General features: G+C 42.4%; 1 protein-coding gene across 1 annotated transcript in view; it reads right to left on the bottom strand.

The window, feature by feature from the left end:
* Positions 1–23631, bottom strand: part of BMAL2 (basic helix-loop-helix ARNT like 2) — a 227159-nt gene that overhangs the window by 77956 nt on the left and 125572 nt on the right. The window contains exons 10-11 of the mRNA XM_085652803.1: positions 14105–14345; positions 5354–5460 (exon numbers count right to left, since the gene is read on the bottom strand). Coding sequence (XP_085508929.1) covers positions 5354–5460; positions 14105–14345 — 348 coding nt within the window. The remainder of the gene's footprint in view (positions 1–5353; positions 5461–14104; positions 14346–23631) is intronic.

Genomic DNA, 23631 nt, shown 5'->3' with positions numbered 1-23631 from the left:
AATTTTAGCTAAACGATTAGAGTCCTTTATTCCTCACTTGGTTCATCCCTCCCAAACAGGTTTCGTAAAGGGACGTCTTGCACGGGATAATATACGTACTTTTTGTCATATTCTTGGCGCCGCTAAACGATCTAATCTTCCGGCGGCAGCCTTGGCCCTTGATGCTGAAAAGGCCTTTGATAAGGTCTCTTGGCCTTTTCTAGGAGCGGTTCTATGTGCACATAATCTTGGTGATTCCTTTATTCGTATGGTTATGTCTCTTTACTCCCGACCTAGAGCTAATATACGGGTGAACGGTGCTACGTCTTCCTTTTTTAACCTGTGTCAGGGCACTAGACAAGGTTGTCCTTTGTCCCCTCTCCTATTTTTGTTGTCCATTGATCATCTCCTCAGAATGATTGACTCGCATCCAGATATTAAAGGGTTCTCTTTTGGGTCTCATCAGATAAAAACTGCGGCATATGCAGATGATGTTCTCATTTTTTCTGATGATATTGTTCTGGCCATCCCTGCTATTTCGGACACGATTGCTCTTTTTTCAAAAGTTTCAGGATACACTCTGAACAAAGATAAGACAGAGATGTTTCCTTTAAATGCTTACTGCTTTTCCTCTCATATGGGCTCGGCGGGCTTTAAATGGCAATCCCAACACTTAAAGTATCTGGGTATCTATTTTTGTTCTACCCTATATGCTACGGCTTCTTATAATGAATCCCAAACTATTCTTAAGGTGAGACGTCTTTTAGACAATTGGTCTCCGAAGCATATTTCTTGGTGGGGCCGTATGCAGACTCTAAAAATGATGATCACTCCTATTATTAATTTTGTTTCCTCTATGCTTCCAGTAAGGCTTTCTGATTCCTTCTTCCATGAACTTGATCTGCTCACTTCTAAATTTTTATGGAATGATAGAAGGGCTAGGATTGCTTATAAATTTTTACGGAAATCTTATGATATGGGGGGCTGTAATTTTCCTGATTGGGGGAAATATCAAACTGCTTTTCTGGCGTCCCAGGGTGCCCTTTGGTTTTCTTCCCCATCTATTCATGCTCCAGCTTGGTTGACAATAGAACAGGAACTGGCCTCCCCTCTTCCGACTGCATCTTTTTTGACCACAAACACCCTTTCTATTCCATTCTCTCGCTCTATTATTTTAGACACTATTGCTGCGGTTCGTAAGGTTGATAAGAGGGTAGCAGTTCCAATACATAAAACTAGATGGTCGTCTATTTGGCGCAATTCTAAAATCAAAATTAATATTGACCCTGAGTTGATGTCTTACTGGGCTGGGAAAGGTGTCTCACTTGTTAAACATCTCTATGATTCCAACAATGATCCTTCCCCTTTCTCATCCCTTGCTCAACATTTTTCTTTATCTAATTTAGATTTTTATACTTTTCTTAAGATTAAGGTTGCACTTGCTAAAGTACACCTTCATCCTTCTTCCCCGCTGATTACGCTCTTTCAGCTTTGGATCAGGACTGGTCATGTTGCGTCACGGATTTATAAATTTTTATCGTCCTCTACACTCCCTTCCCATACTGTCACACAGCAAAAATGGTTACATCATTTTGATCATACTGTTACTGCCCATATCTCTTCTGATACCTGGCAAGATATTGGTAAATTTTCTCTTCGTAACAAAATTGCCCCTTCTCTAACGCAGTCTAAGTATTTCTCTATTAATCTTCTTCATTGGACTCCCAGTCGTCTGTATTCACTTAATCTCAAAGATGACAATTTATGCTGGAGTTGTGGGCTTCTACCAGGCGATTTTCAACATATGTTCCTTGATTGTTCCCTTCTCCAACCCTTTTGGGATTTAGTTCACAAACATCTTATGCTCATCTTTAACATCAAATTCCAACTGTCTCTTCCATTAATTCTCTTAGGTCCGTTGGCGGCCCCAGTCCCTCCGCCTTTAGATCCCATGGAGCTCCAGTTGCTGGACCTCTTGTTAACTATTGCAGTCAAGATAATTCTCATGGAGTGGAAATCCTTTTCGTCTGTCTCTTACCATACTTGGTGGGCCTGGGTTTCCTTTCTACGAAGTGCTCATACGTCAGTGGATCATGCTCATCTTTCTCCTTCTATTTCCTCTGGTGTATGGGAAGCCTTAGATTCATACATGAAGTTGGCCTCTGAAGGGGTGGTGGATCAATATCCCTTTGATTTGTCTGGTTAGTGTTGCCTTGTGTGTTGGGTGATTCCTCTGGAAATCCTCTCTTCTTCCTTTCCTTCTTTCTGTCTCTCCTTTTCTTTCCTCTTCTCTTTCCTATTCTTTCCGTCTTTTCTTTCTTCCTTTCTTCTCTTTTCTCTTCTCCCTAATTTGCCATCTGTAGGTGATACTTTTGATATATATCTTTGCCAGACATCATTTTGGGTCTTCCCTTCTTAACTATTTATTTATCTGATGTCTGCAGATTAATGAATGACAATGAATTGCTCTCCTACCAATTAATTTTATATTAATGTATTTATTATCTTATTGTCTGATATCAATTGTATCACTTTGGTTTATATCTTATGTGTCATATTTGCGCTTTTAAAATAATAAAATTCTTTTGAAATGAAAAAACATGTAATATGGAAGTTTGGTAGTCAAATCGGGTGAAATAACAGCAATGTAAATGAAAGGACTCTACCTTTCCTGAAGGGGGATGGGAGCACATTGCCTCACATAACAGCACAGTTCGCCCCTTAGCATTACGGTAAACGCAGTACAATGTTTGTTTAGAAAGGCTCCCTTGAGCTAGCGAGCTGACCTGACCTGTGCATGCGCCAGTTAGAGGCACTGAGACCTAAGAGGGCTGTGGCAGCATTCTCAGTATCCCCTGATGTAATCTGTTTTTCTGATCTCTACTGATAAAGGATAAATTCCAGAAACACGTGTCTATCTACAACAACTCTGGTGAAAAACTACAGCTAAAATTCAAGTAAACACAAACATTGTACTGCATTTACCATAATGCTAAGGGGTGAACTGTGCTGTGATATGAAGCTATGAAGCAGTGTGCTCCATCCCCTTTCTGAATCTACATTTCCAGGCTATCATTTTTTCATAGGCAGTACATCAATTCCTTTTTTTTTTTTTTAAATATATTGCCTTTTGACATCCAATATTTCCAAGAATAATTTTTAATTGCTGTATTTCGTTTAATAAAGAGTAATACAGAGGGATTATTTCATAGCACTGTTACCTCCAATTAAATCCAAGGTGGATGACAAAATAAACTTTCTGCCCAATAACTATTTCACATTAATGACTAGGCTCTATTCAGAGGGAAGTTGTTGCAATCACAAAATCATATGAAAACCTGGCTGGAGCTTTTATGAGATTTTATAACGTTCCCAGTGAACACAAACCTGACAAATAATTTGCTAGATTGACAAGTGACTTGATTGAACAGCACCCTTCAAAGTGAATAAAATATGAATGTAGATCCCTAGGATTACAAGAACCAAGACTGTGGAATGTCCTCCTTGACATCTGACCCAAATCACACCTGTTTCAAAAACACCCGAAAACTATTCAGACTTGCTTTGGGGGACACAATTCAATGATTCACAGTTCAATGGGCCCACCTAAGACTCCTGGGGCCACACCAATAGAACGTCAGCTAGAGATTTCCACCCAACCTGTACAGACAACAATTTCTAAACAGAGACAAGCTAAGATGGAGATCTTATCTTGTCTCTGTTTAGAAACTATTTTATTCCTTGCCTTGTGCCCAAAAATTACACAAAACACACTATAAATTTCACATGTAAATACATAAATTGGTTGCCCTAGACTCGAACATCTAGCATATAAAACTGACATATTTTAGCTAGACGCACTCTCAAATTGACACAGATTGCACCAGAATTAGCTTTCCCACAACAGCAGACATGGAATTAATTCATTAGTACTAATCTGGACCAAATAAGTTATTCCAGCTGTGATAAGGACCCGATTACACTCTTAACAATCTTTCACATCAACCGCAAATATAAAAAGCACAGGAAACATACATCAAGGTACAGAAACCTTTCTCCTCCCTAGACCCCAAGCTTCACTAGAAATTTAAACCCAACCCTATACTGTCCTCCTGGCCATCAGAAGAAGCTAAGAAACACCCATTTTCATTCAGATCTTTCCAGCTAGACATACACCACAGAAACCAGGGAGTGGCCAGAACTCAAGGAACAAGCATTGGCAAAGCCAATAGGTTTCACCTATGGAAGATATATTGACTTTGTCAATGTTTTTAGGCAGATTAAATTGCTCAAAGTCAAGAAAAAAAGCGCTATGACATGTCCAGCGTTGATCGCATCATAGCACTATTTTTTAGGCCAAGTTGCACAGCAGACCGCGCTGCTATACAATATGTTATAAAAAAAGGGCAAGGAGGGGCAAGCCACACATGGAATTTGTGGGTGAGGAGGGAGGGAACAGCAACAATAGACAGCAGGAAGGGAAAAGCTAAACAAGGGAGGTACAGGGGAGGGAGCAGCAATAATGGACTGCAAGAGAGGGGGGAAATGGGGAAAGCAAAGCAAGGGAGGTGCGGAGGAGGAGGGAGAGAGAACCAGGCGAAGGGGTAGGTGGGAGTTGAAAGAAGTACCATTCACAAGGGGGAGCAGGAGGGTGGAAGAAGAAATAGTACCTCATCACAGCATGAGCAGTTGACTGGCACTAATCAAGTTAGAGGAAGTTGTACTTGGTCCATGCTCCACAGAAAGGAAAGAAAGTGACGCTTAGCATTCGCTGGCCAATTAGGAGGCAGCAAAGAAGAGTGACAATAGAGCCAATGAATTGTAAGCAATGGGTGGGCTCCAAGTCCTTTATTGTAAACAATACATTTTGCAAGCGAGCGCGCATGCCCAGTCCAGAGTCAACCTAACAAAAGACAATGTTATTGCTGCTTCCGCTAAAGAGTTTAAGAGAAAAGTAGGGTATCTGCCCACTTCCGCTGCATGAGCACTTACATTTGCCATACTTAGTGCTTTGTAGCGGCTGTCAAGTGACCAGTGGGTACTCTTTAAAACTATAAAATTAATAAATACAAATTAACTCAAGGTAAACTTCTCCAAGCTTGGTAAATGTTCCCGTGATTTTGTGAAGACAAGACTGAACCTTATTTCTAGCTACAAGTCTACACCCTGTACATATTAATTTCATTCATTCCTCTTTACTAAAAAATAATATCATGAGCAGCTACCAGTGCAGCATTCTGCACTGGTAAAGTGAACATTTCTGCTATTAAATTCTACAAAGTGCCCTCACTGTCCTGTCTTGGCAGAGATGTCATCTGAAATAAGCAATAAAGTGCAAGACACATAATTACTAAAGTAAAATGGTAATCCTTACCAGCTTTGTGCTGCTCGGTTAGATGGCTGAGGTCATCCTGGTGGAAGTACTCATAGCAAGACGTCCCTAAAAGTTCCTGAGGCAGATACCCCAAAATAGCTGTTGCCCTGATTAAAAGAAGAATATTGTATGTCAGTGGAGTAATTAATTATTCACACTGAAAATCAGGCTTCAGTTACTTAATGTACAAAAAACAAGCAGAGCCAATGCATGCAGGTCTCCAGAGCAGCAAGAACCACATCCTAGTCTGAAGCTTGAGTAATGGGAAGCTTTGTTTGGTGTGCGTTTGCCAAAATAATGAAGGCTTCTAGCGTATGGATTGTGTCTAATGAAAAGGTAGACGGAAATTCACGTAAATTTATGCCCAGACCCAGGAGCCTTGAGTTTATTCTTAGTTTGAATTTGTCTAAAACATGCTTCTCCAACGAGTAGCTCGTGAGCTACTGGTAACACTGCTGCTTCCTCTAAGTAGATCTCCTATGTGCAGCCAAGTCTATTAAATGAAAAGGTTTTGCTTGGTGAATTAATACACATATAACAAAACTGAAAAGTGTGTATTCAGGACAAAAATGCATTTTAGAACTCAGACTAATGCTTTGAAATTTTTTTTTTCAATTTCCGAAATGTATTTAAAGTTGACATTTGAGTGATATATTGTGAAGACTTGAGGAGACTTGTTACTAATAATACTACATTGGTGCCAGGGGCATTGCAGATATTGTTGTTATGCATTACTCGCACACATTCATTCTACATTAACAAAGCCTTATTACGTTACTGCTGACAACCCTGCCTGATGCACTGAGGTGATCACTGCTGGTAATCTTCCATATGTTGGCTACTAACGTAATATTATCTATTACTATCACAACACTAACATTAGTAGCTCTGATGATTTCACTGAACTTAAGTAGCTTGTCTTACAGAAAAGTTGGGAGACCACTGGTCTAAAATATACAGTTCTAGTCCAATAAAGACTCTGTGAGGAGGAGGCAAGAAGTTTACTGTTGGATATTATTTATGGCTGGACCACGGAAGGCTGGTCAGCTGCAGGAAGGAATTTAGGTGATAGCTTGTCAATGACTGAAGCGGAAGGCCTTTCTATGCTGAACCTGCAGTATTCACGAGGGCTCCTTGATTCTTCGGTCAGATGTTCAATATATTGATTGATGATCAGGATTAAATTGCTCGACGTCATATTAACCTTGACTAACCCTGGAACAACACTCCCAAAGCCCCAACTCCACCTAGAACGATTCTACCAGGATTTAAAGTTACCACAGACAAATCTGAAATACTGAATTTAACTCTCTCTTGAGGAGGTTATTCTCCTCCAGGAAAGCTCATCATTTAGATTGACGTTAGCCTGAATGACCTATTTGGGGGTTAAAATATCCTCATCCCTTTCAGATTTATATAAGATAAATTTTGTACCCCTAATGTCCGAGATCAAAGATAATATAAGGAAATGGGATACCCTCCCGTGTCCTAGATAAGCCATATTAACACCCTCAAAATGAACAGAATGCCAAGACTGTTATACTTATAATTTTACCCATCTCCTTCCATACCCTGAAGAGCGTCTTTTCAAAATACGTTTTAAGGGCAGGGGGAGAAACCGCAAATGGCATATGCCACCTTATGTAGACCTAAGCAGAGAGGAGTAGTGACAATGCACACATATTACATAGCATCCCAACTATGGGTGCTGACATACTAGAGAGCAAAAGAATCAGAAAAGGCGTCGGTCCATATGGACAGGGCTGTTGCTGGCTCGTACCTGTGGGATTTGATTTGGAAGCCCAGCCAGGTCACCCAATCTCTGTCTCAGCACCACGACAAAAACCCTGCTGACACAGTCTTCATCAACCCAGAATTCACGCCTGCCCTCACTCCATTGCTATTTGATGCATGGCAACAAGGTGATTGTCTTATGATCCGCTATGTATAATTATGATGTCATTAAGTTGTTTACTGACTGCAACCAATAATTGCATCTCAATGAGACAGAAAGACTGGGATATTCCCAGCTACGACATTGGGTTCCACATCCTACTATAAGATAGGCTGCTACACGGGACATTAACCTCGATTGATCAGTTCATTAAGCACACACATGAGACTAGAGGGGGTATACTCTTACTAGACACACACATACTAAGCAACTATGGACACACATGGAGGGATCTGAGCACATATTCCCATAATGTTCTAGGCAAGGAGGGCCACTACTAGCTTCTCTATGACTGGCATATGCACCCTATGAAACTACATAAATACTAACCACTGTTTCCAGCTCCACTCTGCTGGAGAGAATGTGGAGCAAGAGGTGATTTACTACATATTTGGTGGACCTGTCCTAAGATACTGTGATTTTGGAGGTAGGTGTCTGCGAAAATCCATAAAATGCTTGGTTACCAACTACTTGAGATGTTTTACTATGTACTTCTGCAATACTAAACCAAACATGATGAATTCTTAATATGGAGCTCCCTAGCCACAGCAAGGGTCACTGTAGCTGCTGTGTGGAAAAGCAATTAAGCTGCAGATCTTACCCAGTAGCATTCTCGCCTCTGGAGTATTGTGGCGATAGAGAGACTAACAAGTGGCACCATGGACCAACTAGTAACAAGGCCTTAGCCATTGGCCAGGCTACTTATTGGGTTCCCCTACTGAACTATCTGGCGGAGGGACAGCCACGAAAGGCATTACCTTCTCAGTTTAAAGTCCTGAATTTCGAAGACTTTCTTCAGCTGAGATAACATGATTACAGAAATGATAAAATTAGGATTTACTTCTGAAATGATGTTTCCCTCTATATCAGCGTGAATATGCCAAGTGGATTGCATTTTGAAATGATTATAGGCGCATGGGGAGTGAGCATTGACCCTGCTAAGGTGAGGTGTAGAGAGAAGGGGAACTTATATTTTTCTTTGCTGATAACCCATTCTACGTTTGACCTACAAAGTGCGACTGGCATCTATTTCACTACCTGTTATATACTGTGTTGGTAACAGGTTTGATATCGGAAAAATCAATTAAAAAAATTGATATTAAAAAAACAGAAGTGCATTTCCCCCAAACCTCTAATGTCAATGGTAAAAGGTGTTTTTTTAGAGACCAACCTTAGGCATCAGATCAGGTGATGTGTGAGCAGCGTTGTGGATGGGCACCCTGGAATGTTGCTAGGTAGGGCATTCTAAACAAGATTAAGAGTTTTGAATTCATTTCTCTGCTGGACCTAAAGGCAGCCGAATTACATCAGTGTAGGGAGTGATGTGCTCTATTACGTTGAGCAAGAAAAGGACAGCAAAGTGTTGTGCTCTTTGTACCGTTGCACATGGTTTTCATGAGATAACCATATACACACCATTGCAGTAGAAATGAAATGCAGTGTCACTATAAGGAAAAGGGCAAAATGTGGTGCCATCTGTTGCAAGAAATTCCTTCAGGAGCACCTAAAGTCTATAGCATGTTCCTGGTCACACTGTTAATTTGCAGGATGAAGGACACATCTGCGTGAAAGGTGGACCTCAGATTCCTAACGAAGCTTGAGGAGTTGGGGGTCACCCATGAGGGTGGGCCAAGGTCGATTTGGCCCTGGTCGCAAAGGTGGACAAGAATCAATTGAGTTGGATGTCACTGGGCCAGTTCTCCAATCCAGTGATCTAAGGATTCAGTGTACCTCCTTTGAGAAGAATGTACTCTGTTTTTGGTGGGATTCAAGCAAACTGTTGCCATCTAAGGCTCTATGGTATTGAGGCAGTTTTTAAGCATTGTATTGTGGAGGGGATAATACTTCTTCTGAAAAGTCATGAATTGCAATGTTGTTTGGCTCTTGTAGTTATTTGACATATTTTCGCCTAGCGTGTCACTTGTCAGTGGCCTCCAGTTCCAAATTGTTCTAGCCTGATAGAGTTGCTGCCATTTGACAAAGTGGCACCACCGCTGCTGGGGTTTTTCTGCTCACCATTCTTCCCTCCAACAGAAGCCGCTCCAAACCCAGGACCTACTTAATGCAGGCCGCAGAACGATCACATCAGTTCGCACCTGGGGACCTAGCTTGGCACTTGCCAGTGGCATGCGTTTCCTGCTTGCTCCAGGCTGATCCAGTTGTGGCCTTTTGACCAAGTGACACGGCCGCTACTGGGTTTTCCAGCATAGGTTTTTCACCGCTCCTCACACCAACAGAAGCCCTGCCCACCCCAGGACCAACTTAATTCAGGCCTCTGCACGACAGCGGCGCTGGCGCGCCAAAGGCAAACCAGTCTTCACTCGTCCACATCTGAACCGCACTCAGCGCCAGAAAGCCTGGCCCCACGATTATCCAACGTAACACCACAGCTACCATCGGAGCCAACTAACACTGCCACTACTCTTCCGTCATCTTCTGAGACCTCAAAAACACACCGGCAAACACCCTGCTGAAGCTCATCCAGCAGCACCACAGTAGGATCTTTCTCCTGCACCCTTTGCAATTTTACCTGTGACACTTAAAATGCCGACACCACCGCCTCCAAACAACCGACGCACGCCATCACCACCCTGCACCAATTGTCTGCCATGCTCCTCAACGTCCAATCCCTCAGGAAACACTACATCGAAATCTGGGACCTCCTCAACAGTAACACACCCAACCTTCTCTTCCTGACCAAAACATGGCTCAACCCAGCTTCCAACCCAGACATCGCGGCAGCTATCAAGTCAGCCTACAAAATCATACACAAGGACCAAACTTACCAAACAGGTAGAGGATTCGCCATCATCTACAAAAACAAGATTGACTGCACCACCTCCATGGACTCGGACACCAACCTAATGGTTCACCTTCACTTCAAAATATAAACTGACTACAACGCCACTCTTAGGGAAACCCTCGCCTACCATACCCTGGGCCCCTGAGTGGAATTCTGCAATTATATCTCAGACTTCACTGCTCACCTCTCCATCAGATCAACCAACTTTATCATCTTCAGGGACCTCAATCTGCACCTGGAAGACACCACAGACTCTCACTCCAGAGCCGTCCTCCACAGCCTTAGCAACCTCAGACTCACCCAGCTCGTCTAAGCACCAACCCACACAGCAGGCCACACCCTCATCCTAAGTTTCTCCTTCAACAGGATACCATCACCCACACAACCCTGCTCACATGGTCCAACCACTACATCATATATTTCAAGATACCCGTCCACCAAACCACCCCACAAGAAAAACCCAGAGTCCCATCAAGACACTAGGGCAAAATATCAGATCACCACTGGATTAAGACCCTACAGAAACGTATACCCAACCACACCGGGAACCTCTCTGTCAACACCAAGCTCTTCAATAAATGGCTCGTCGACTGCGCCAACCGCACCGCTCCCACTAAAAACAAGACCTATAAAAAAATAACGAACGGCCCAGCTAGTTCACAAATGACGTCGGGGAAACCAAAGCGCCACTAAAATAAATTAAGAGTCGACAAAAACACCACCGCAAGATCCACATACCAAGCCGCCCTCAACCTCTACCACCAACTACGAGATGCAAAGAAAAAGGCACTAACTCTCAGACTCGAAGGCAGCTCCAACAACCACAAACAAATCTTTACCATTGTCATGGAGTTCTACAATCCCGCAGCTGCCAACATCATCATCATCATCATCCCCCCATCCCAAGCACTCAGCAACAACCTCTCAAACTGTGCTTCAAACAGAAGATTGCGATGATCTACAATACATTCAATCCACAGCATATCGATACAAAATCCCCAAACCAGCCAGACACCTCCTTTATTGTCAAAACAACAGTTAAGCAACTGGAAGCCCCTCTTGAATAAAGAAACCACCACCCTGATGAATACAATCCACTCAGGAGCCCCCTCTTACCCATTCCCCCATTTCAGATACAATCTTGAAGGAACCATCATCTTCCCGCTATCATCAACATCTACATAACCACTCCCACCACTAACATCCTCAGCAGATACAGACCCATCTCGCTCATGCATTTTCCAGCTAAAGTCATTGAGAAAGCCATCAATACCCAACTCACAGACCACCTAGAACTCATCAACTCCTAGACAGCTCTCAATCAGGCTTTCACACCAACCACAGCACAGAGACAGCCCTCAATGCGGTCACCGATGACATCAGAAACATCCTCGAACCGTGACCTCTTCGCAGCTTTCAATACGGTCTCCCACAAGTTACTCATTAGAAAGCTACAGCACTTGGGTATCTGAGGACCGGCCGTCAAGTGGATATACTTCATCCCCATGGACAGAACTCAATGAGCTATAGTCCCCCCCACCCCCGCTACACCTCAGAACTCAAGAAACATATCTGTGGCTTTCTTAAAGGATCATCACACAGCCAAATACTTTTCAACTGCTACATGACGCCCCTCGTGGATTTTGTTAGAGCCCGGGGCATCAACATAGTATACTATGCCGATGACATACAGCTCATCCTCTCCCTTACCAACTCCACCAGCACCGTGAAAGCAAACTTCGCCAACTGCATCAGCAACGTCACTGCTTGGATGAAAAACAACTGCCTCCAGCTCAATACAGGCAAAACCGAAGTCCTAATCTTTGTCAAGAACCACTCCCTCTGGGAAGCCTCTTGGTGGCCTCCAAACCTGGCTCCCCCATCAACCCCCGCAAAGCAAGCCAAGAATGTCGAGATCATCTTGGACACCAACCTCTCCATGAGCAGTCACTCAACATCGTCTCATCACACTTCCTCAAGCTGCAAATGCTACACAAGATTTTCAAGTGGATCCAACTGAACACCAGGCAAACGGTCACCCAGGCTCTTAAAACAAGTAGACATGATTACGGAAACACACTCTACATCGGAATCTCAGCCCATGTCCTGCACCGACTCCAAAACGCCCAGAACACCACTGCTTGAATGTCCCACATCTCTCCACACCTAAACAATTTCCACTGGCTTCCAGTCCAGGAAAGATGTAAGTTCAAGCTACTCGCCAACGTCTACAAAGTTCTCCACAACACAGGTCCAGCTTACTTCAACCACAGCCTCAAGTTCTACCAAACCACCAGACACCTTAAATTTGTGCCCTAGGCAAGAGCACACATCCCTCGCATCAAGAAGACCAGAAGCGGAGGACGCCCCTTCTCATACCTCACAGCCAAGAACTAGAAAGACCTCCTGAAACACCTCAGAGCCTCCTCCTCCCTCATGGACTTCCGTAGGAACCTCAAGACATGGCTCTTCCAGACGAAAGAGGCATGAGCTCCTCTTCTCCCCACAGACCTGCTATACTCAGCGTCTGGATACCCTCTGGGGTGATTAGCTGCGCTCCTCAAATTCACATACCATAATGTAACATTCTTCTTTTGGAAATCTTCACAACGTTGTATGTATAGTCAAAAGGCAAAACGCTGTTTGTAAGTTCAAGGTTTATGCACAATCCTTAATGAAACATGTAGATTAGATCTGTTCATAGAGGGAAAGTGTAAGAGGATGTTTGGCATGTTTTTCAGTGCAGCCTTAGCTTGCCCGAGGACACGGGGGACAGAGGTCTTGCTGGTTCCTAGGATGTTCCCTATAGCTAACATGAATTTTAGAACAAAACCACCACTTCTCAGTTTTAACAGGTCTAGTACTTGCTGTACAGAATGGGTTAGTCCTGAAAAATGTTTCCAAATATAATCACTCATTGATCTGATTTTGGATAGGGTGCGGTCATGGCATGCCTTCCCATACCTTCTTCCACACTACTGTTGGTACTTCATGCACTATTGTTCTTGTACCAGAGCGGTGGCTTTGGGGACAGATTTCAGTTCTAAAAATCATTGTGAAATCAGGCGTCTTCTTACATTTTTCTAAAGTGTTTAACCTTTGATACTGTACTATTCGATTTTGAATGTGTACCCCTGATTTTATTCTTCTTGAGATGCTGTAGCTTACGCCAATAGCATTAGATTTTGCCTTTATTGATATGCCCCAACCATTTCATAAGGATTACTTTATGCTCAATTTTATGACAGTTAACTTGATTTCTCTAAATTATTAATATGTACAATTCCTTCAACTTGTCACCAAGATTCATTAAGATATAGCCTTAAGCAAAAGAATCACAAGTTCAAATTTGTGGATTCAGCTTGGCCTGGTCTTATGGACAATGCACTCCAACCAGAGTTTTAATTTCATTTTAAGAGATTTTTAAGTGTGCTACAGAATAAGTTATTGATCACCGATAGGCGCTTTCACTATCATATATCAGTAAGATTGCATCATAGTTGATTTCCCTATGCACTCAGGTTCTGTCTTTTTGTCTACTGTAAGCCTGCAAATGTGAACAAGAGTTGAATTACTTGATAATTTCTGTTATTCAATCAGGGGTGTGGTACTATATTGCATTTAAATTAATCTATATACAGTTGTAAAAAGACTTTCAAGGTGTAATGCGAGGTATGATAAAAATGAGTCTTTTCACAATTACAAAGCATCCTGTCACTGCTTCATCAAACTAGAAGCACATCCAAACAATTAAGTCAGCAGGTCTTACCAATGACACTCTCATTAATCAGGGATTCCCTCATTCAGTCATTCAATCATTAATTAATTCTGGTAAAGTGTTCTTTTATTGAGCATAGCAAAGGACGCCCCTACGTATCACCATATGAATTAGCATGTACCTATGCATGGTCATTGTGACACACTGCAGACGAATGATAAAACAGAGCCATCTGTCTGTGTCACCCTTTAGAATAGACTTTAGAACCTGGCTTACCGCTGATCCACGTAGACAAATTTTCCATCCATGGTATAGCGAGTAACAAACTCAGTGGGTTTCACAGTAATCTCGCTGCTGTTTTGGGGCGAGATATATGGATGTAGTCTACCAATAGCAACGAGACAGTCAAAGTTATGGCTTTCCTTTTCAGCATCCCTTTCTTGGTCCATTCCCACCACGCTATGAGGCCAGCTCCGCATGTAGCCAGTGCAATGGATAGTACAAAACCTTTTGTGATCTAGTAAAATAAAAAGCAGTACATTGTTAAGATGTGAACTAATATTTTTATTCCATTGTATTCACTCTCTGATACAGGTCACATAACAGCAGCATGCAGGGACCAATATAAATTATAAGCTATGAAGAAGAAAGGGTCTAGAGGTTAAAGAGTATCCATGGAGCCAAGAATACTATGTCTAATATGACTTCCGACTTGGACAAAGAGAGTAGTGCCGGGAGCTCATGTCCTCTCTGGGCTTAGTTCTCTTATAGAAAACCTGGTAGAATTGACACAGACTAACCCACACATTACTTATCACTATATAAATAATGGGACATTTCACATACAATCTAGAGCCATGGCATCACAATTGGTGTGTTAATAACTGACCACTACTGAATGAAAAATGTTTGATACTTCTCATGGTTAAATCCCATTTACAATAATCTAATCACACAGAGCTCTGTGGTGACCCATCTTAGCGAGATGTCTGTTTAGGTGCTTTACAATCAAATAAACTTCAACTCCAATGTTTGATGACCATCAAATAGAATTCAGTTCAAGGAGTTAACATGGAATAATTCCGAAGTGACCAAAGGGCGTGGCTATTCTGTGAATTAAGCCTGTTAATTATGAGCCCTTATGGACACAATATGAAATCTGAACTCTTGGTATCAATTTATAAAGCTCTCAAAAATTTCAACTAGACTAACCTATCAAGATGTTGAGGTCACATTCCCAGAAGATAAAATGACAAATTAAAAGAAGAGGGTGGTGTAGAACTTGGCCCATAATCCCTACGAAATGGGCACAGAGATTGCTGTTATAAAGACAGAATTGAGCGGGTATCATTCAAATTGAAATGCAGCAGACATGATACAGAAAGAGACACAAAATATTTTTATTAAAAAAGGAACATTATTTATGCCATAGATGGTCCTGAGATAATATATTATCACTGACTACAAATATAAGAGACAGACCCAATACGATTTAAGCCAGTAAGGGCAAAGCACCAGACCAGAAAAAGTTCTGCACCTGTAAATCAGACAGGAAATATGCAATGTGGATGGGAACTGGAGTTCCTCTAATAGTTCAAGTGATTCCCTTCTTTAAGAAAAAAGTTACAGTAACCAACTGCAGTAATTAGCATGCCGAGAATAAAGAAAAGTGAATGAGATACTTGAATGAGATTTCAACTTATTAAAAGGATCTACCGACAATGCTAATGGGTGATTCACCTCAGAATGGCATTTGTAAACAAATACAAACCTTTCTACTCATGGTAAAGATTGAACCTAAATCAATGAAGAATGTTGCATAGCAACAGATGTTTTTCCCCGACCTACTCAGGTAACACTAACACTCTTGGGAGACATATGAAGATCCAGAGGGGAGAAGAACTCTTAAGCTTGAATTAACCTTTTTGTATTGGAGAGAACATTCTGTTCTTATATAGGATTTTTGACACCCCTGTGTAAATGGCAAAGCAGCAGGAAGTACAACATGCTCTCTTAAGCCAGTTGTTGGTAGGACCGTTGGTAGGAGGTGTCATTTGGCTGAACAAGAACTGTCAGCGCATTGTCCAGGATGTAGTTCCGTCTAATTGTGTAAATGGGATTGTTGATGAGGGCGCAACCCACAGTGAATTGGTTGAGAGTTTCGATCAGTTCGTCAATGTTTCAAAAGTATCACCATTTGTGATTAAGCTAAAACAAATTTACTAGCCCAGTTCATATGTTTTCAAAAAAAAGTGGACCGATGAACGTAACATTTGCCAGTGGAAAGAATGGGCAGTCTTTCAGAATTAAAGGTCCTATTCCTGTAGGAAACATCTTTATAGAAGATGAATGATTGATACATTACAAAAATTTAAGAACTCGACTAATATGCATGAGTGATGATTGAAGAAAATCACCTTTTTACATGGTATCCCGGGATGTTTCTCAGTTTGCAGGCTGTATTTCCTACCATTTTGACTGGGGGGACTGCAAGCCTTCTAGTGCATGCGCTCCGACTTTAATACATGGCGGCTAACCCTAAATGGCTTATTCAACTTTTAGGTAAGCCAACAGTGATTTTAGTGCAGGAAATGCACCAGTAGCATAAAGATTAAATGGCACATGTGGGTCGCTCAGTGCATTTACACCACACAAATGTGCGACTCTAAAAGGTTGGAATTAGGGCCAGGCCTACCTCTGTAGTCTGAAAGTCTGCAAAATTAAATACTGAAGCAGCACACGGCAAAATAAACATGTACAAAAACTTGCTTTAAATATTAGCTAGTTATCCCCAAGTGTGCTTCATAGCCCACAAGGCTGGGTGCTTATTGCAAACAAGTGGAATATATTAAATATTAAGATATGTATGTATGTATGTATGTATGTAAAAGATCATTAAAATTATACTTTTTATAATTAAGTCAGTGATGGGTGCTGAGGTGGGTAACACCTTTCTTTCTAGAGACTATAGAGCTAGCGCTGCAGGCAGGTAGACTGGAAGAGTGATCATTGGCCACTTATCATGAAACGTGGGAGAGAGGAGTGATCAGGAACACAGATATGATCACAAAAGACCAGAAGAGGCCAAGCCATATTCAAAACTCATACTGCACAGGGCCTAGTGTGGGGAAGACATTTGATTTACATACTCTGCCAGGCATCCTGTGTTTGCTCCCAGTTGGGAGAGGACCTATTTCTAGTACCAATCAGGGGAGTTTTGGTAGGGTTGAATCCCGCGGGTGGAGTTTAGGAGCTCTACATAGGACAGGGGTCTGCCGTTCTGAAAAACCCCACAGGAGGATGCTGCTAGATAGTCTGTACGAAAGCAAACAGGAAATGCTCAAAAGGTATGTAGGCTGGCCCCCCATCCAGCCCCGCAAAGCAAGGGGATTATTTTGGGAGGTTACAGATTATTACCAATCACTGGATAGTTTACATTACTAAACTGGCTTCCTACCACCAGTCTCTCAGAACATAACAGAGCCTAGTGAAGAAACAAGAAGGAATTTATGTCTCTGAACAGAGGCCGAAGGGGGACCTGCTCTCTACTTGTGTTTGGTGCTCTCGCAGCTTCAGTTCGTTGGCTGCCTGTTAGCCTCGAGGACAGAAACAGGAGAATTGGTGATTCCCATGTGTGAAATTTCCAGCTGAACAGATGGGAGTGTGCGGCAACGGACTCTTCTGAGACCATTGACGAGGTGAGAAATGGTCCCTAGGAGCTTCTAAAGAAAGCCTGGAAGCTGTAGATGTGACCAGGTGGGAATTTTCTAGCACATGCAGGATGGCGGGACACTTTTGGATCTCCGGAGGTCTGGTACAAGGCGCCAAGGCACCCAGAAGAGTGAAAGCTTGGCAGGCCAGATTTCCAGATTTTGTCAACTTTGATATTTTGTTGTGAAGAAATAGGTTTCAGGGAGATACTGAGGTGAAGGTATCCAGCTTTGTGCAGACCTGCTCAGCTACAGCGTTCTGCTCTGCCATGCTGGAAGATTTTGAGCTCCAAAGAAATGACTAAACACATAACTTGGAACCAGGGCAAGGTGGAAAGTTACTCCAGTGGGATAAAAACCTGAGTGGCTACAGAACTCAGCTTTGGCCTCCTCAGCACTTCTGGTGTCAAAACTGAAGACTCTGGCAGGAAACCAGGTTTGACATACCTGACTCACCAGATACAACATCCTGTGTGGCCCTGCTAGAGACGTTTTGCTTTCAGAAAAAAAGGCGCAAGATACATTTTTGACCACTGTGACTCACTAGACTTACCTGCCCCTAGCTCCACTGCTACCGGCCTGAAATCATGAATAGATCTGGTCAACCGCAACCCATGACTTGTGTTGATGCTTTTTGCTCTATAATTTAAAAGGTCACATCTCGGGTTCCATTTAGCTTTAATGCCTGCTTATTAAATCTTACTCCTTTTTAATTTATTGTGCAGTTTCTTTATTTTAATACTTTTTCAGTGCTGCTTAAATATCTAATATACACTTCAAGAAAAACCTTCTGCTTTTTGCATATCTACCATGAGTTAAGTATAGGTTTTTTCAGTCAACTCTGTTTTGACCTAGTAATATATTGTATTATTAAACTAGTGGGATCCCTCCTCCCAAATCAATAATCCAAAGTCCCACAATGATCTAGAAGCACTTTCAATCTATTCATTCCTGAAGTATATTAACAACTATGATGCTATGCCTTTGAGACACGGCTTGCAACCAGCCCAGGGATTCCCAGTTTTCAGAGTTGTGAAGCAAGAAGTTCAACAGACAAACACAGTGTCAAAAGGTGGGATTTGTACCACTAATAGCAATCCTAATGAGTGTTGTACTTTGGCTGTTTCTATTTCTAATAAGGGTCAGCAGTTTTTATTTAATCAAGATGACATACAAATGAAAGATCTGTGTCAACTTTTATATGAAACCGGTAGAGGGAGGCAGGAGGGCACAGGCTGGAGCAATATAGGAAAGTATTAAAGTGGGATTAGGGAAAATATCATCGTTCCCCAGGACTGTTAAAGGCAATTTTAATACCATGAAGATGTTTTGAGTAGACAACTCAAGTATGTAGCAGAATGCGCTGTGGGACACCCCGGACTTGTTGTTCTTAGCAGAACATAATGTAAGCTCTTATGGAAGTACTACAATTGAGATGAGTTCTGGGTCACCTTAATAGAGAATGTCCAACAAACATGGATTTTGAGATATGAGTGACCGTTACACCCATAATAAGTGCTTTTGTTAGCAAAGAGAAACCTTATTACAAACATAGTTACTCATTTTATAGTAACTGAAGTAGTGGAAGTTATCAGCTCCCGCTACGCTTTCCACTTTCCTGGGTCTCTATATTGAAGCTAAACACTGTGGAGGACAAAGAATATTACAATAAGGATGAGAAGAAATAAGGGGCTCTGGGTCAGGTACCATATTACTATAAAAACATTTCTTCATAGAATGGGTATGCAAATGTTAAAGATGAACTAGTTGCTCTTTGAGAAAAGTTCTAATGCAACTTTGCAAGCGGCTTCTGGCAGAATGGGTAAGGATAGACCTGGGGCTCCATGGTTTCATGAACAATGTTGTAGAGTAAAAGAAAAGAGAGAGAGAGAACGATGATGGTTTCCATATAGAATGCCCAGTCTTCAGGGCTGAAATGGAAAAGGGCCTTAATAGGGGTTTCTAGTGTGTAGTGGGCTGGCCCCACATGTGCAGGATGAACAAGTAGACGCTGTAGACGTGGCCAGGTAGGAGTAGATGAAGTTTATTGAGATCTTAGGTGTAGAAGTAGTAAACCCAGAACAGGCCCCAGATCAGGCTCCACAATAGGCCCCAACATAGGCCCCAGCATTAGCCCCACCAGGAGCAGCCTCCTAGCTGCTCAGCCCATCTTCCCAACTGTCTCAGTCCCACACAGTATCCAAGCATTACACCCACACTAACATTCTACGCGGAACACTGACACTGGCTGAGCAGCTAGGTACAGAATGAAGGGAACATAATAACATGACCTGAGGATACTACACATCCTCTTCCTTTACACTGAAAATTAATAAAACCTAAAATAAACCCAAACTACTAATAAGCAAACAAATAAATACAGAAATGTACACAAGATATGAATAGTCCATAAACCCATGAATGCATGTAGAAATACATCACGAGAGGGAAAACAGACACACTAAAGAAAAGGAAAGATGCAAGCATAGATCAACACACTAACACCATCCCCTTCCCTTAATACTGAACAAAGAAATTTTTTAGAAGTGAAATAAGAGCTCACATACGACAAATGAATATGATACCCAGAGTAGAATCCTACGGGTATAAATGTCTATGGGTAGAACAATACCCAAGGAAGTACTTCTCACGTGAGAAAACTGTGACGACAACTCAAAACGCCACCTCTCATGTAAGGGACACTATGGGACTAAAACCCACGTGTTTGGGACTAACACCCAAATGTAAATAATACGTCACATGGGACTGAAACCCACTGACACGTGAAGCATGTAAAACCGACACGCAGCACAGTGTGGCATCAAAAGATGGCTACACACACAGAAGACAGCGAAAACGTAAATGAAAGGACTGATACCCAACATACACGTAAAGGTGGGACTAAAACCCCCTTTAAACTTAGTAAATAGGACTGGTACCCATTACTAATGACATAGGTGGGACTCTAACCCCCTATAAATAGGTAGGACTCTAACCCCCTATAACGGAGTAAATGGGACTGACACCCAAACTCAAAATAACAAAGGTGGGACTAAAACCCCCTTTTAAAAATGGGGATAAACCCCATTCCTATATAAATTACTGTGAACGTGGGGTGATGGGACTAAAAACCCACTCCCATCCCTAAGCAGGGATAAAACATTTTATATAAGGGTCATGGGACTAAAAACCCACCCCTATCCCTTAAACAGGGATACGTAAATAAGAGACATGGGACTAGTACCCATTCCCATGCCAACAAACAATAACTTGTACATAGCGATAAAACGACGTTGGCATACAGCAAATCATAAGACATTGTAGAAAGAAATAACCATAATTCAAAAGTCAATGGTGTGCCTGTCACCGCGACAGGCGTTCCAACAAAAACAATTTGAGCACTTCAAATTCATGTAGTCGCACACGCAGTTTTGAAATTTCAATACACCGCTTCGTCGCTTCATGAATTAACGGTGAGTGCTTACTGGTGACCCTTTGATCGCTGCTACCATCAAAACACAGTACCTTTAAATACGAAAATACCACTTGTCTGCTTCTTCTTATTTAGTTGTTCTTTTACTTTTTTTTCTCCGTTTGCTGTTAGTTACGCCGATGCGCAAATTCCCCTCAGGCTCTCACTGCACAGATAGTGCAGCACCTGTGCCCAATCATCACCGACTTTTTTTTCAAATACCTTTATTTTTGCGCACAAAACGTGGTTGGCAATACTCCTCAAATTCCCTACGCTGGCACTGTCATTGTAAAAATATACTGCTTGCATACAACGTGGTTGGCAATGAACTAACATGACAGTCCCACGATGATTACACGTAGAGTCACGCTAGTGCTGGATGGCTCACGTAGCTTCGTTGTATACATCTTGGCAGCAAGACGGCGGGACGCACAGGAGACGCATGCCGAGAGGCTCACGGCGCGCTCCTGCTTCAAAACGTCCAAATTCAGCTTTCAAGTCGGATATCACGAAGGGCTCTGATCAGCAGGGAACGAAGACGTCATGAATAGGCTCTCCCTCTGCTCCGCGCGACAACTTGGAACAGGTAAAATGCGCAAGCCATATTTGAAATTTCAAACAACAGCGTTTCAGTTTCACGAGAGACCACATTGTATGGAATTAAATTGAAACTGAATTTCTCACCCAGTCGGCTCCCAAGTGGCAGGCAGAATCTCCAGACAATTTTAAGTCAAAAATAGCAGACTGATGTTTTTTTTTTTTAAAGTCACAAATTACTCGCTTCTTGAGGCACTGTTGGTTGCGACAATAAACTGGCAGAATGAAGTTGAAGGCTTCTTTTCCAATGTCTTTGAAAACATCTTTGTGTACGGCATATTAAAAATCCATAAACATTTTCCTTGTGATGCGTAGCTGTAGAGAGTGGCAGACAATGCCTGACAGTGAGGCACACTGAGTAGGAAGCACACTTCAGCTCCCACTTTTAATAAAATATTGTCTTCTTTAAATGCCATGTCTTTCACAACATAAGAACTTCCTCGCACTAGAAACAGCAACATAGACAGTAATAGGTTACCTTGTTCATGAGAGACTGTAAATTCTTGTTGCTGCGTAGACTATTATTGTGGCTAGTAGACCTTTGTAGAGGTAAAGACATAAGCAGCTTTGATGACTTAATTTCCTTGTGCTGAGATTCAGCTTTGATGACTAGTTTCCAGGTGTTGAGATGACAACACAGCATGCCTGGGCTGGGCTGTCCGGTGTGATGGACACTGGTGGGGCAGACATGCGTGCTTGACAGCTTCTTTGCCTTTAAACGCGTCGCTAAACAGGTTTCTTTTCTTTTCTTTAAATTTCTTGATGCTTGTTTCTTTTTTTTTTCATTTTACTTGACATAGGTTCTTTTCTCCACGTAATCTTGCTCCACTCCTCCTTCTTAGTTGTCATCAGGCTACCTTTTGCGTGAGATTTGCTCCAGATCGACGCCATAAATGTAGTGGGCTGGCCCCACGTGTGCAGCATGAACAAGTAGACGCTGTAGACGTGGCCAGGTAGGAGTAGATGAAGTTTATTGAGATCTTAGGTGTAGAAGTAGTAAACCCAGAACAGGCCCCAGATCAGGCTCCACAATAGGCCCCAACATAGGCCCCAGCATTAGCCCCACCAGGAGCAGCCTCCTAGCTGCTCAGCCCATCTTCCCAACTGTCTCAGTCCCACACAGTATCCAAGCATTCCACCCACACTAACATTCTACGCGGAACACTGACACTGGCTGAGCAGCTAGGTACAGAATGAAGGGATTATAATAACATGACCTGAGGATACTACATAGTGTTTGGTGGCTGAGACAGTGGAGTAGCAAGGTGGGGCGGTCCGCTTTGGGCGGCACGAGTTTTGGGGGGCGACAAGCCCTGCCTCTTACCTGCGGCTGTCACGAGGCAGCAAAGGCAAGAATCGCCAGCACCCAAACCCCCTCCACACCCCCACCCCCAGCTCTTACATTCTGCCGCCACAGGCGGCAAACGCAGGGACCGCCATGAGGAATACAAAATAACAACAGATTAATTTGTTATTGAAACTATTTGGTAGGACTTGCTTAGTGCGCTTTTATGGATGATAAACAGAGAATAACTAACTACTTAATTATAGGTGGACAGTGTTTCTTTGTGCAATATGGATATGGCTTTTGAATCTTTAAGAGTAGGGTAGGGCACCTCCGTTTATGTACCAGTGACTTGCCTTTAGCTGCACTTTACCATGAGTAATCTTGTTACTGAATAATGAGGTCAAAGCTTGGAACAGTTATGGGGGCATTCTATTATGCTGTTGTCGTCAGATTACCAGCAGATGATTATGCCTTTGATTGACTATTACATACTATCTAATGCTGAAAACAATTCTCTTGTAGGATAAGATTATCAGGATGTTTACATCAGGGGTCAGCTGCAATTAAACACGCTAGCTCCTCAAGGTACTGGTCCATTGTATACCGAAAAAGGGGGGATAACAGCAAGGGTCTAGAGGCAGGACTTGGAATGAGCTGGTAAACCTTAGAATAGGAGTAGCTTGTACTTTGTGAGCCATAAATGCATGTAGGCACCTAAATAAGGATAACGCAAGCC

Source organism: Triturus cristatus, chromosome 4_1 (genome assembly GCF_964204655.1).
Source record: "Triturus cristatus chromosome 4_1, aTriCri1.1, whole genome shotgun sequence".
Classification (NCBI taxonomy): domain Eukaryota; kingdom Metazoa; phylum Chordata; class Amphibia; order Caudata; family Salamandridae; genus Triturus; species Triturus cristatus.
This window is presented reverse-complemented; position numbering and strand designations above follow the sequence as displayed.